Source organism: Marmota flaviventris, chromosome 3 (assembly GCF_047511675.1).
Source record: "Marmota flaviventris isolate mMarFla1 chromosome 3, mMarFla1.hap1, whole genome shotgun sequence".
Lineage (NCBI taxonomy): Eukaryota > Metazoa > Chordata > Mammalia > Rodentia > Sciuridae > Marmota > Marmota flaviventris.
The window spans coordinates 53074272-53090323 of NC_092500.1; the positions used below are offsets into that span (position 1 = coordinate 53074272).

General features: G+C 40.2%; 1 protein-coding gene across 1 annotated transcript in view; it reads right to left on the bottom strand.

The window, feature by feature from the left end:
* The window catches only part of Srgap1 (SLIT-ROBO Rho GTPase activating protein 1), a 285801-nt gene extending 276426 nt beyond the window's left edge, over positions 1 to 9375 (bottom strand). The window contains exon 1 of the mRNA XM_027928469.2: positions 9191 to 9375. Within this exon, the coding sequence (XP_027784270.1) occupies positions 9191 to 9257 (67 nt within the window). The 5' untranslated portion in view covers positions 9258 to 9375. The remainder of the gene's footprint in view (positions 1 to 9190) is intronic.
* Between the last annotated feature and the right edge of the window lie 6677 nt (positions 9376 to 16052).

Genomic DNA, 16052 nt, shown 5'->3' on the forward strand with positions numbered 1-16052 from the left:
ACCACATTCCCAGCCCTTATTTTTTATTTTTTATTTTGAAATGGGGTCTCACTAAGTTACCAAGGCTGGTTTTAAACTTTTGATCCTCCTGCCTCAGCCTCCCAAGTCGCTAGGATTACAGACATGCACCACCATGCCTGGCTATTATTCCATTTTTTAAAAATAAAATTCCTCAATATCATTGAAAATGCAGTACATAGTCAAAGACTATATTCTGGATATATGAAGGTATCATACATGAAAACTAAATATCACACAAAACTATAGTGAGGTTTCTAATACAAGTGAATGATTAATACTAAATTCAAATTGTTGTTGGATGGAAGTAGGAAAAGGGGACATTTGTCAGAAAGGTATAAATATGCAAGTCTATGGTACCGGTAATGTTCCATTTCTTAAACTGCGTGTCTGTGTCTGGCATGGTATTCTTTTTCTTTTTTAATTGCAGTAAACTTTTCTTTCTTTATTTATTTACTTACTTACTTATTTAGAGTTGTTGATAGACCTTTACTTTATTTATTTATATGTGGTGCTGAGAATCAACCTCAGTGCCTCATACATGCCAGGCAGGTGCGCTACTGTTGAGCCCCAGCCCAGGCCCTGGTATTCTTTTAATTATAAATGATTGTCTTCTATACCCATTTGGATGGGGAGAGAGTGAAGGAGGAAGGGGCAGAAGATGGTAAGAAGAGGGAAAAAGGAAAGAAAGGAAGGGAGGGAGAAGAAAAGGAGAGAAGGCAGGCAGGCAGGCAGGTTTGCACTCTAAAGATAAATATACCCCCGCCGCTTGACCTCAAAGGAAGGAAAAATCAAAGTATATTTTGAGTTGTAAGCCAGCAAGAAATTGGAGCTATCCTGTGGCCAAATCTGATTATCTGGTCATCAGAAGTTCAACCCAGAGACTGAGCTTTGCTTGGACCTACCTTGCCAACTCCCATCCTTCAAGAAGGTGAAGTTGAAAGTGAGGATTCCCTACACTGAGACTGAAAACTTACCAGGAGCCAGATATACCATGGCCCCAAAACACAGGCATTAGGAAACCACTTTAAGCAGGAAAAATATATTCCTCCTGCCATGTATTACCTCTGCTTACATTCTTGTAAAACTCATGGTACCCATGCCAAGAGCCACAACAGTGACTGGCATACTGTGAGTGCCCAATAATGCCAGCTAGAGTTATGATTGCCTTTAGTTCATATTACATCATCCTTTTTATAGGCTGCTTCTTTTCAATTATTATAAAATAACTCACCATGTCATGCCGTAAAATGTTCTTTAGCACCCATTGTTAGCAACTGTGCAACATTCCATGGGTACAAGGTAGTTGACTATTTTTTTTTAATATCTTTATTTATTTATTTTTACGTAGTACTGAGGATGGAACCCAGTGCCTCATGCGTGCGAGGCAGGAGCTCTACCACTGAGCTACAGCCCCAGCCCAAGGTAGTAGACCATTGCCCAGTAAAATTTAGGTAACCGTTAGCCATCGATGGACACCTAGACTATTTTCAAATTTGTATTTTTCTGAAGAAGTTACAATTTTAATTCAACTTAATGTTGTGATAGTACTTGGATACCCTAGAAAAATTTAAATGATTACCATGTTAATTTTCACTATAAAAGAATCATTATTCCAAACTCTTACTCGATTCATTCAATAAATGTTTAATGAAGCCCTATACTAGGGGGTGTGGGAAATACATAGAAAATGGTTTCTAATGTCAAATTGCTTTCTAGTGAAGCACAAGTAAATTAGCAATGATAAGAGAATTTTTCATTTCCACATTAGTGCATATTAATTATACAGAATAATGAGTTTTATTGTGGCATATTCATACATGTACATAACATAGTTTGATTATATCCACCCTCTCCCAATACTCTTCCTCTTCTGTAATGGTCTCCTTTCTACTTTCATATTGTCCACACACACCGGCCCCAGATTCCACCTAGGAGAGAAGTAACGTGATATTTGTCTTTCTTTTTTTTTTTTTTTAACTAACAATTTATTGATATTTCTTTTTTTTTTTTTTTTTAGATTTTTTTTATTTTTTTAAGAGAGAGAGAGAGAGAGAGAGAGAGAGAGAGAGAGGGAGAGAGAGAATTTTAACATTTATTTTTTAGCTTTCGGCGGGCACAACATCTTTGCTTGTATGTGGTGCTGAGGATCGAACCCGGGCCGAATGCATGCCAGATGAGCGCGCTACCGCTTGAGCCACATCCCCAGCCCAGATATTTGTCTTTCTATGTCTGGCTTATTTCACTTGACATGATGGCTCTCCAATCCATCCACTTTCCTGCAAATGGCATGATTTTGTTCTCCTTTATGGCTGAATAATACTCCACAATATATATGTGTGAATGTATTTATATGTGTTTGTGTGTGTGTGTGTATATCACATTTTATATGTTTATATGTATATAGATATCACATTTGCTCTATCCATTCATTTGCTGACCAACACCTAGACTGATAGCTATTCCATAACTTGGCTAGTGTGAATTACATTATAATAAACAAGGGTGTACATGTATCTCTGACTTCAATTCCTTTAAGTATTGTATTCCTACAGTGGAGCGATATGGCTGATCATATGGAAGATCTATCTTTAGTTTAGTTTTTTTTTTTTTTTTTTTTTTTTTTAGGAAATTCCATGCTGATTTCCACGGTGGTGTACTAATATAGGAATGTACATTGTGTAAGAGTTTCTTTTGCCCACATCCTCACCAGCATTTATTGTTATTTATATTCTTGATGATGGCCATTCTGACAGAGGTGAGATGATATCTCAATATCATGTTGATCTGCCTTTCTACATTCATTTTAAAACAAAATATTTTTCTAAAGACTGTGAAAATAAATCAATGACTTTATTGATGTCATAAGAATCCTTTCATCCACAGGTAAATAACATGGGCTGTTCGGTCTATTGTTTTTGTTTTCCATATGGAATCACTAGACAGAGGTGAAGAAAAGTTAAAACAGAGGTTGTAAGCACATACATGGCAGCCAAGGTCCAGGGAATGTACTTTCAGGGTTAGTTACTTGCACCTGGATAAAAAAAAAATAACACCACAATATAAAATCTATACGTCATGAGGATCTGGGAAACTGTCTTGCTTGCCTATTATATTTTCCTTCTTAATTCCAACATGAAACTCATTCCATTCTAAAAGTACATGGCATTTTCTGAAGATAATTCAAGATCCCCCCAACTTTGGAATCCATTTGGGTATCAAGATTGCCAAGATTTGGATTTCAAAAAAACTATCTAAATCAGAATGTAACAAGCAGCAACTGAGATACAAATGAATAAATAAATAAATAACCAGATAAGAATAACTAGCATGTATTGAGTATTTATTATGTGCCAAGACTGTGATAAATGCTTTCCACAAATCATCTCACCGCAGCCTTACAAAGAGAGCAAGGTAAATACTATTATTATTCCTGTTTTATTACCCCTATTTTACAGATGAAGAAATTGAGTCTTGAAAGTCACACATCTAATTAGTGGCAAGGCTAAATAGCTAAGACCAAAGTTCGTTCGTTCCTTCCTTCCTTCCTTCCTTCCTCCCTCCCTTCCTTCCTCCTTCCCTCCCTTCCTTCCTTCCTTCCCTCCTTCCCTCCTTCCTTCCTTTTCAGTACTGGGGCTCAAACCTAGGGCCTCTCACACCCTTGCAAGTGCTATATACCACTGAGCTACATCCCCAGCTCTAAAGTTCCTGTTCTTGAAAACTATGTTCTATTTCTTCCCATTCTGAGAGGTCAACAGGGGAACATATATGTGCTGTTGATAGGAAGGGAAATAATTCTGGACCCAGAAATAAAAGTACCCTCACCTAAGTGTCTCTAATCCCAACTTCTATCTTCAAACTACTAAAACAAAAATACACTGATGAGACATATTTCATTTCTTATTTATCTCAATTTTTAGTTGTCTGAATTGAAGTGAAACTAGGTAACATGAATGAAATAAGAAAAGGGCCTGGCAAAGCCATAAAGTAGACTTTAAAACCTGAAACAGAGCTAAAGATGTCTGACTCCTAAACTGGTCAACACAGACACAGCACAGGAACAAACACACCAATTTAGATTGTTAGAGCTGAGATTTACCGTCCTGTGTCATACTCCAACCTTCACTGTGTTTCAATAGGACAAACATTGTCTAAACACTTCTCCAGAACATTCCCTCATAGTTATAGTTTATGAAAACTAATCAGGTAAAGGGGCTTTGCTGCAGTAGCTGCAATTAGTTTCACCAAAATATCAAGCAAATTACATTTGTGTACATTCAGTTGTCATTTTCTTTACCTTGAAAGCCACCATATGAAGCTGTTATCTAAGAACAATGGTTAGTCCCTTGAAATTATCTTAGTGAATGCCCCTCCCCACCGCAAAATATAACTTAGTTATAACCTACTCCTGTTCACAGACTAGAGTTTTTATTCTTTTTTAGGTCCATATAAGATTCCTTCAAAGTCTAAATAGATAAGTATCCTATCTTCTATTTAGATATCTGCTTTTTAAGAAATTTGAAAGCAAATAACCACTATCAAAAAGCAAATGACCTAGGTTATCCTCTCAAGGATGTTATAGTTAATTGTGCAATTATACATCTGTCATTAAGACTCCCTGCATCATATAATAAATGGGTTGGACAAGAAATGTTTGAGTCCTTCCCAGCTATAAAGTTTTTGTTCATAAGTTAAATTGTTGCTATTTTCCAATCCAGGTTATATGTTTTTGTTCATAAGTTAAATTGTTGCTATTTTCCAATCTAGGTTATATCAAATAATAAAAGTACACAGAATTTCCACATTAGTAGCAGTAATATTTTTAATTTCCACATTAAAAACCTATGGCATGGAGCTGGGGTTGTGGCCCCACCGTCGAGTGTTTGCCTAGCATGCGCAAAGCTCAGGATTCGATCCTCGGCACCACACAAAAATAAATAAATAAAACAAAGGTATTGTGTCCAACTACCACTAAAAAAATAAATATTAAAAAAAAAAAACTATGGCATGATAGGCAGCCATCAGATTAAATTTGCATTTCCTTAGGTTCCATCTGCAGAGCAAAATGTACTATTTATATTTCAGGCAGCAGAGTGATCAAGAGCAACAGGTTTTCTTGGCACTTCCTGTACATATCCCATGTCAAGGAGTATGAGGCTATCCTCAGTAAAATACTGCGAATGAGAGCTGTCAATCCTTAGCAACTAAAAGTATGTATCATTAAAACAAACACAATCTCTCATCCAAGAGTTACAGTTCATAAAGTGTGCCTTTTGACTCTTTTGGTTCCATATGTATACTTCCACAATATTTTTCCAGCAGATTACAGAAATTGCGCAGATCACTAAAAGCCTCAGATAATCCCCAAACCTTCTGTTAGCCAATTATTCAATCTCTTCCACTGCTCAGCTTTTGCCAAAGATGCTAACAAGCAGCAGAGTCAACTGGTTTGAGCTTCATACACTTTTCCAGACACACTTGCCATTTTTTTTTTTAAAGAGAGAGAGAGAGAGAGAGAGAGAATTTTTTATTATTTATTTTTTAGTTTTCGGCGGACACAACATCTTTTTTGCATGTGGTGCCGAGGATCGAACCCAGGCCGCACACATGCCAGGCGAACGCGCTACCGCTTGAGCCACATCTCCAGCCCGACACTCTTGCTTTTTAACAGCTCACACAAATGAGAGATTTATTTCTCTTGATTCTAAGTCTTTCAAAGGAAACTGACCAACATTTATGAAATGGCCAATCTCTCTACTCAAAGTTAGCACATTCCTTTAAATTGTAGCCTTTGTCCCTAATGCAAACTTATCTGTTTCTTAACAGTTTGCATTGTTTTGTTTTAGATTTTTGAGACAGGGTCTTGGTAAGTTGTTCAGACTGGCCTGGAACGCCATCCTCCTTCCTCAGCCTCAGGAGTTGCAGGGATTACAACAGTGTACCACCACACCTGATTAATGATTTGTATAATTTCTGATTTTCCCTGTCTTACAACTCTATGCTATATTTAGCTGAATATGGTTTTGATTATTATTTTTCTGTGTTCTTTATTTCATTACATTTTAATTCTCCAAGAACTCAATTGATTAATCATGAGAATGAATGAAAGCAAAAATGATTAAGGGAAGCCAAGAGAAACTGAAAAGCCTGAACATTTTATGAAGAAATTAATATGAACTGACATGATATCTTCAATGAAATTCAGAAACCCTAAGAACTAAAAGAGTCCAAATTCCTTATCTTATAGATAAGAAAACCAAAACCCAGAAAGAAGCTAAATGACTTGCGTAGAATGATACATGTAACTAGACACAGTTACGGTCTCATACATAAAATTACACATTGTCACCAGGAATGGTTCTATTCACAGTTGAATATGGCCACATGAAGACTGTTCCCAAAACCTCAGGAGGAAGTCACAGTGGTAAAATCCCATATCTAAGATCATTCCTTTAGTTCAAGATATTTATCTCAGAAATCCTGAGAAAAAAGCAATTGTTATCAGGGACTTGCAGAGAGTAAGAAAAGCCAACATCCCGGAGTATTAGATTCTAAGTGGGAAGATGGAAAAAAGTTACTCACAATTAAAATGATTCTTAAAATTGCCTCTACAGGGCTGGGGCTGGGGCTGGGGCTCAGTGGTAGAGCGCATGCCTAGTAGGCCCTGGGTTTGATCCTCAGCACCACATAAAAATAAAAACAACATAAAACTATTGTAAAAAAAAAAAAAAAATCACCTCTACATCTAAGCTACCTAGAGTCCAATATATAGGGCTTTAATTCACTGGGAACACATCTGTGTCTTAATGAGTCCCACATAGCCAGGTTTTCTTTCAGCAATGGAACAGCCCAGTTTATTTTGCTTATCATTAGATAAAGTAGCTGGCTAGACTATTCCAAATCACAAATTGGTACTCTGCAAGTGTAAGATGCTCCCCCTTGAAAAGGCATTCAATAAATATAACAGGAAAACAGTCTTATCTCCCATACTATTCCCACCAAGGGCCTACTCTCAATGCACAGGACAGCTGGCCTCAAGCACTACGGAACTGGCATTTCTCTCCTCTCCCATCTTGATTTTGCCTAGAAATAAGGGTCAGTTTCTGCTATTTAATATGTTTATGATCCAAATCCACTGAAATAACCTATTCCCATGTTTGCCTATATAGGCAATGATGGAGGTGAGACACCAGATGTGTAAGTACTTGAGGAGGAAAGGTAAAGTCTGGCCACAGGGCAGGACAGATACAGTGAAGAGTCCTAAAGCTGCCCAAGGAATCTTGAATGTGCATAAGGGGGAAGGTTGAAGGGAATTAGGTGGAGGTCATTTTTTGTGGGATAAAATTAGTTTCAAAAACCATTTTCACCATATTCCTAATTCATCCTTATCTAGATTTGATAGATTATAACACATCCCATTTAACTGATTTTTAATCAATGTAAAGAGCATCCACTCTCAAGTATACAGGTAAACATATATCCCCCAAATTTCATACATTAGAAGAAATTAATCAAGAAAAAAATGTGCATATATATATATATATATATATATATATATATACTTTTTTTTTTTTTTTTGCAAATAAGGACTTGATCATAGGCAAATAACCTTAGAGCAGAGATAACTAAACCAATACTAGGAAGTGCATTCTGCCAATCAGTGCTTCAAGCAGCAAGAAAACCAGATCTCCACCCCTCAAAGACCTGCCACAAAGAGCCATGTGGAAAAACTGCCCAGGGAAATGGTGATTGAACAAGAGTACTACCTTAGAATGAATGGTTTTAGGAAGTGTGGGACTCATTAAGAAAAGAATGGTTACCCTCATTAGAAAGTTTACCCGGTTCTAAGGAAATAATTACTTCTCTGCTAATATAACAAATCAGTGTAATAAGTTCTTTTAAGTATAAATTATCTTAATTCCAGACAGGAAAAAAAAATTCTGTTTCTTAAATGATGCTTAGCTTAACTCCACTAGAGGGGACACCCTAAAGGAAACCTAAGTCTGGGTGGTGGCCATGAGTTGGTCCCTATTCACACTCACCATCAGTTAAACCAGGACCCCCACCCCCACCAGGTCTTTTCACAGGACTCCAGGTCTTTTCACAACTTGACCACACAAAAGAACAGTCAGGCTCCTCCTGCCTTTCCCAAGGCAAATACAGTAATGCCTGTCTCAGCAGCCCTTTCATAAGACTGTATATAGACAAACACAGGTGTCGACATAACAATCTTTTTGAACTTTGCATTGAATATGCCAAAGAACAACAGTGATCTCAAGGCTCCATCCATTGTCTCCATCAGGAAAGCTATGGAGAGACCACACAAGAGGAGGAAAAACCCAACAAACACATATATGTTTATTAAACACTTCAACAGCAAAACAAAATACTTGGAGAGAAAATATTATTTTTTAAACCACAAGATACAGACAGTAATAAGAGGTTAACCAACCTTAATTAGGTTTTCTTCATTAGTTGACAATGTGAATGGACTGAAACTACTACTCAAATATTCAAACCTTCATTTTACATCCAAGTGGCTTCCAAATGATAAAGCGATATTCTTATGTGAGTGTGAAAGATGGCACTCAATTCCAGCCCATTATAAAGGAGGAGTCAGATCCCACTAGTCTGCTGGGTTTAACTGCCAGGCTATATTATAAAGCTATTTTATAAAAGAGGATCTTGCCTTAATAAATTAATAGTGGAGAGTGTAAATGTCTGAAATAGCCTTCACTCTATGAAGCCCTAGACCACTTGGTGTTCAGACTCTACAAAATGACTCCATAGAAATCTTATGTTGTGACAATGATTTCATCTAAAAAGAATTATGATGATGATGTTGATGATAACTGAGCTGAAACCACCAGCGCTGCCGGCCTGCGCGTGTAAATTGCCAGCCAAAGGTGGTTAACTTCCAGCCAGTTCTCTCCCTGTTGGAGGTGCGGCTGGCAGCCCCAGGAAGCCACTCGGTATCTAGCTCCCTGTAGGTTTGACGGGACTGGGGTTGAAACTGCGACCGGCTGGTAGGAAGCCCTGGGCGGCTCAGCCAGGGCTCCAGCTGTCCCTCGCCACCTTCCTCAAACGCAGACACCAAGTTAGCAACGCAACTCCACGAGCACAATGACAAGAAGGCACACAAAAGGAGCAAGGCAGCCGCTCCCATCCTTACCTTTGACTTGACTTTCATACTCGGCTATGATCTCTTTGTCCTTTTTGAATCTGCTGGGGGTGGACATTATCCAGCTGTTCCGGGTTTGCTTTCAATGAACAAGTTCTTTTCAGTGGTCACAAGCGGTCTCCTTGGAGAGGCAGAGTTGTACTCCCACACGCCGGGAACCCAGAGGCAGCACCGGCAGGAGGGAAAGGAGGAGGAAGAGAAAGAGGAGGAGGAGGAAGAGGAGGAGGAGGAGGAAAAAGGAGCGAACAGAGAACTAGATTAACCCGGGCGCGGGCACCATGCTCTCGGGATTGAGCCGCCGTCGATGATCCCTAAAGGAACCCGAGGCCGTAGAGGCCAGCCGCGCAAACTCCAGCTAGCGAGTGGCGGGGGGCGTCTCCCTGCCCACCCCACCCGGAGCCCGGCCACTTCCTCTACGACCGCTGGGCGGACGCGGGGCTCGCGCCGACGCTCCGCACCATTGTTAGAAACCTACACCCGGGGCCCGGGAGAGGGCCAGCTGTGGAAGACGGGCGCCTGGAGAATGCGCTCAGATCAGAGCCACGACCCTCCCTTCCTGCCTGCAGCCGCCGGCTCCGGGGCTCAATGGTCCCACCCGGGCTGGGGATGCTGCTGCCGCGGCTGCCGCTTCTTCGCCTGCAAATACAGTTGCTATCGCCGGGGCAGGCAAAAGGAATCGAAGTCCTAAAGCGAGTCACCGCTGCTGGACTTGGAGGGTGCCTGCTGCGACCTTCGAACGCGCTCTGGGCACAGCCCCGGCGGAGTTTAGCTCTCGTGAGCCGGCGCAGCGAGGGTCCTCTGCCTCCTTGGTCACCGGGCGCCAAGGCTACCTCTTTCTCCTGGTCCCCCTTTCCGCTGCTGCCCCCAGGAGGCCGCCGGTGACATGCACACTCGCACACGCACCCAGGAGAGCCGCGCCCCCCGGCGGCCGCAAAGTTGTCGCCGCGCGTACGGCCCGCGGCTTAGAGGCTCCCAGCGAGCCAAGTGCGGGCGGCGGCCGCCCGTGTGGCAGTTCTGGGCTCTGCGAGGCGGGGCTAGATTCGCGGGAGGGGACAAAGCTCTAGCCGATGCCCTTCTCCGCCCTCGTCCCTGTTCCCACTAGCTGAGGAAACGCCGGGCTCGTCCCGGAAGATGGATGCCTCTTGTGGCCAACCGCAACCCAGCCCCGCGCGTCGAGCCCGGGCAGCCGTGGGCGGCGCCCTCTGCGTCTGCCTCTGCTGGGGCTCCGCTCCGCTCGCTGCCGCGATCGCTGCTCCAGCAGCTGGAAAGCCCCTTCCTGACCAGGGAGATATCTTCGGCCGAGGGTGGGGACGTTTGTGAGGCTCTTTTCAGAACACATTGGGGAAGTGCAGAGCTGGATGTCTCTGTAACAGAAAGAGATGTGACTCCAAGATGTTGAACCCCAGTACGAAAACTGAACACTGTCTTGTGAATGACCTAGCTGTTAAAAATCAGAGGGAGAAGCTCTTCAGTGGAGGAGGACAGAAACACCCATCTTGAACACTCTTATCTTCTGCATCCTGGAAGTAGCTGGAGATTCTAGGATGGTGGGAAAGGCATGGTATAGGAAGAAGTCACTCAGAGGATGTCGCTGGCTCCCCCTCTCCACCCTTCCCAGACACGTTTACCACTTGGCACCTTTTGTGGCTCCTTTCAAATCCCTTCTCAAATACTGTGGCTCTGATTTATATAAGTGATGTGTCCAAAGGCGTGTCCATGACAAAATGTTTTCCCTCTGAGATATAAAGAGAGACTTTTAGACTTTGATCATTCATTCATGTATTAGGCGATAAACTTTCGTGTTCTTACAGCCAGCTGAACACCTAAGAACTAGGGATTCAGAGATTGGGAACCTGCCCCAAACAGTCTACTCTTGATAAATAATTACAAGCAATACAATAATTCTTTCTGTAGGAGACAAAATACTCTCTCTTGTAAGAACATGGGCTTGGGAGCCCTGAGGAGGGAAAAAGGGATTGCATGAGAAGGTTTGGGGAGTAGAGTTCACAGAGCCGTGGTACTTGAGCAGGGTTTAAATGGCCTTTTGTTCTTTGAGGTGTATGGTGGAAGCAAATGTATGGCCACATGCGTGCTAGGCAAGCATTCTACCACTGAGTCACACTCTAAACCAAGGAATCTAAAGGACAATCAGTTAGAAGTTGGCTTTCCTAAGCAAGAGAAAGGAATGCATTTTAGGGGGAAGGAGCATTGTACTCTGGGGACCTACAAATAGGGTTACAAGATATTTTCACCCAAATACCAGGTCAGATAGAAAGTGGAAAATAACTTAAAATTTAAAGTGTGGATATTGTTTTTAATTGCACAGGGTTTTTTTCTTTTTTAAATTTATTTCTTTTTTAAGGTTTTTTAATTTTATTTTTTAGCAAGTCTTTTAACTTTATTACAAGAGAATAGAATGTAGAGGAAAGCTCCAAACCAAAATTTTAAAGTTTTTTTTTTTTTTAATTTATCTGTTGCTGCACAGGAGGTTTTATTGTGGCATCCCAGGCTGCCCTAATTGCTTGTGGATCTGTCTTATGTAAGAGTATACAATGAAGAGCCAGGACGTCCAAAGCAGAGGTTAGAAAGGAAAGTCAGGACCAGCTGGGGGAGGCTGTGTGTGTCATAATGAGCTCTTGGACATAGTTCTGTAGACAATAGAGAGCCTTTTAAGTAGAGAAGTGTCATGATCAGGTTTGTGTTGCATAAAGATAACTGTTGGCAGCATGGAAGGATGGGTTAGCCATGAGGAGAGACCACCAGAGGGGGGCAGCCCACTCAAGTGATAATTGTAGTCAAACTTAAATGGGATTCATATATGATTCATGGCATTAATGGGATTTAGTTCATGTATATATCTGGGAAATACAATGTGGAGGCAGAGATTGCAAACCCTAGAACTGAATCATTGGCTGAGTCTAGACCTGAATTAGTGTGGTCCAAAAAGGCCCAGAGACAGGGTATACAGAGGTGAAACCTACCTAGCTCCACGGCTTCCTAAGTGGTGAAAATACTGCACCTCCCTAGGCCTCAGTTTCTTAAATGTAAAATGGTTTAGTTCCTATCGCCTGGGGATGTGGTACTTACTTTCTGAGATAATCCTTTAAAAGTGCTTACAAATTGGGCATCATAGTATCATAGTTCAGGCCTGTCACCCCAACTACTTGGGAAAATTGTTTCAGCACAGGTGTTTGAGGCCAGCCTGAGCAATAAAGAGAGATGCCCATTTCAACAACAACAACAACAAACCATTGTGCTCATAAGCTGTTTCACACATTAAAATTTATTTTGGTTCTTTTAATTGCTATAATCTCATTTTTAATTGTGTCTAGTAAAAAGGTATTTTAAAAATCAGAGACAATATCTTAATTATCTATGATTTTATCATCATGGCCAATAAGCAGTCAATAAAATGTGTTGAATATTAATGCCTTAATATTAATAAGCACTTTATTCTTGTTGAAAATTGGCATTACCGTTTAAGGTTAGTGTTTTGTGGGCATTCTCACAAGAACCCTATAAGGTAGATAGGACTGTCCTCATTTTACAGAAGAAGGTCTGGAGGCTTAGAATGTTCAGTGAATGTCTTCAGGCCTACCAAGGCCAGAATTCCAGTGCACATCTGCCTGCATCCAAACTGGATGCTCTTTCCAATTTTTCATTCTGCTTCCCACTGGACTTATGATTTTATGTGAACTTGTGAAGAAGTTTTACATATAATAAAAATAAGTGTGACAACTAATTATTTTTGTGCGTGTGTGTGTGTATCTTTTTTTTTTTCTGATCCAGCTAGTGTAATTAACAAGTCAACTATTCTTTCATAATTTCCTATTTTCAAGTTCTCCTTATCTTCCTCATATTTAAGAGACCAACAAAGTTGCATGTGAAGAATGCTTGTGAGTTAAAATCCAGAAAACCAGGGTGACCCAAGTTCAGGAGACAGTCAACCAGGATTGTGGTTCTCACACCAGTACTCTGTGACTTTGCTCCACCTTGTGGCAGCTATTTTCTCTCTCTCTCTCTCTCTCTCTCTCTCTCTCTCTCTCTCTGATATTTTCAGTTGTAGATGGACACAGTACCTTTACTGTACTTGTTTTTATGTGGAGCTGAGGATTGAACCCAGTGCCTCACACATGCTAGGCAAGTGCTATACTACGGAGCTACCACCGCAGCCTGTAGCAGCTATTCTCTTCACTATAAAAAGGACTGATTTCGATTTGCCCCCCATCAAGCCTACCTCTGCCACCTATACTCTCATTCTTTAGGTGCATGTGTGAAAAATGTACCAGGTTCCCTGCAGTCACAAAATAGATCATGTGCCTTACATCACCTGGGCCCAGTGGTAACTATTTAATTCTTTCTTTTCTTTTCTTTTTTTTTCCTGGCACTAGGGATTGAACTCAAGGATAATCTGCCACTGAGCTACATCCCCAGCCCTTTTTATTTTTGAGACAGGTTCTTGCCAAATAGCCAAGCTGGCCTGAAACTTGCAATTCTCTTGTCTCAGCCTCCCAAGTAGCTAGGATCACAAGAGTGTGTCACTGTTTCCTGGCTATATTTAAATCATTTTTTAAAAAATTAAACATAAAGAGCAGGGCATGGTGGCACATGCCTGTAATCCCTGTGGCTCAGGAGGCTAAGGCAGGAGGATTGCGAGTTCAAAGCCAGCTTCAGCAAAAGCGAGGCACTAAGCAATTCAGTGAGACTCTATCTCTAAATAAAATACAAAAACGGGCTGGGGATGTGGCTTAGTGGTCGAGTGCCCCTGAGTTCAATCCCCAGTAACCTCTCCGCCGCGCCAAAAATAATATAAACACAAATATATCAAGCCACATTCACACAGGCTTTAGCTATATTTTGGCTTCTAATAGTTTTATGTCTGAAGTGGACAATCTGATACTTCCCTTAGTTTAAAGGATACATTCTCCTCTACATGAGGGAATAAAAAGTAGTGAAGCCCTGCCAAATCCTATGTTTATTTCTTGGATTCAGCTAGAGCATCAGAAAACATACTGCTCCACCCACCCATTGCATGTGGTCTGGACTCTGCAATCACTTGATTCCCAACTACTTGCAGTAATGCTGTCTGTGGATTGCATTTTAGTATCAAATCCTGGGACAATGTTTTATAGAGTGTGATCTTATCATTGATCACCTACATCAAAATCACTTTGGGAATACGTTTAAAATTCAGAAACCTGGAACATATTTTACACTTAAAATGACACTTCTCAACTTTAATGCGCATCCAAATCACTTGGGGATCTTGTTAAAATACATTTTGGATTCCTTCAGAGTGAGGCCTCAGATTTCGCATTTCTAATAAGCTCCTAGGCCATGTCAAGAGTGCTGTCATAAGAATCACATTTTGAGGAGCAAAGAAATCATAAGGTTCAAATTTGAGGAGGGTAAGAAATCTCCAGCTAATTATTATGCATGAGAATCTTTGCTCAAGGCCAAAAGATATTAAAAGAACATCCTTATGAAAAATCTTCTACATTTATTCAGGTAACATTGAAGACATTGCCAAGAATGTTCTTCAATTTAATGTGTCTCTAAGAAACTGGACTACTTTCTCAAAGATAACAAAAACTTTGTTTTGACCTTGTCATTGATAAGATTGAGACAATTATTCTAATAGGTCTATGGTAGGGATCAAACACAAAAGTATATATAAAGTACTTAGCATCAAATCTGATACATAATAAGTGCTAAATAAATGTTGGTTGTCTTCACTGTCATTGTTATTATTTTGGTGCAGAAAGCTAAGTTCCAAATATATAGCAAAAATCATTGCAATTGTGGAAAACTTTGTAGATTTTATTTGTGTCCTGTTTACTTCCTGTTGGAACTTCCAAGGGTAGATGAGAATTTCTTTAGTCTTAATGGGAGTTGTTTTGTAGTTTATTAGTAATTTACTGCATTTCTGCACTTCCTATACACCATTTCAAATCTTCTATAGGATGATTTCTATAGTCTATTCAGTTCTAATTAACAGGCATTTTTGAGTATCTGCAAGGCTGAACCATATGATATTGCTGATATTTGATTAATTTTGACATAAAAGTGATAATTTCATATGGTTCAACCCAGTATTATGAGCCCCATACTCTGTGATTGGTGTAAACAAAATCCAAATGTGAAAACCCACTTCTGAGTATCCACCTGAAGACACTGTTGAACCCTGTCCAAATCTAGGAAAATTCCATTCACTCATAGGTTGGATCAGTCCAGCGCAGTTTTCCAGGTGATCAATCAAGAAATATTAATCCTTTTTTAAAAGATGGTTGGCCCACAATATAATAGCAGCTTGTTGAAATGGACCGTATAAATACCCATTTTTACTTTTTTGGCAGCAGAGACTAAAGACAAGCTGTCAAAAGACCTTGCCAATTTCATCCGGATGCCCATTCTCTGGCAGAGAAGAGGACAGAATGAAACAATAAAGGTGAGTTTAGCTGAATCCCTGGATGAATCTGTGCAGGAAAGGCTAATGAGAGACAAAAGGAGAGAAAGAACAGAAAAGAAAGAGGAAAGGAAATGGAACATCTCAGGAAGAGAAAAGGCAAAAGAGAATAATTAATAAATATTCCAAAATGTTCAGTGGTATAATTTAGCTCCCCCCCACAAAAACAAAAACAAAAAACACTTGTCTGTGATTTTCAAGAGAACTTTTTAAAACAAAAAATAAATCAGGACTTTAAATTCTTTCATTTTCATTGAATAAAAGCCACTTTATAATATTTTTAGCCATCTGCTCAAAGTCACCTGTTTCCATTCTGCACAAATCATTATTAAAACATAATTTGCTTTCTTTTATCTCGTATTGCTAACTTCCAAACACCCACATATA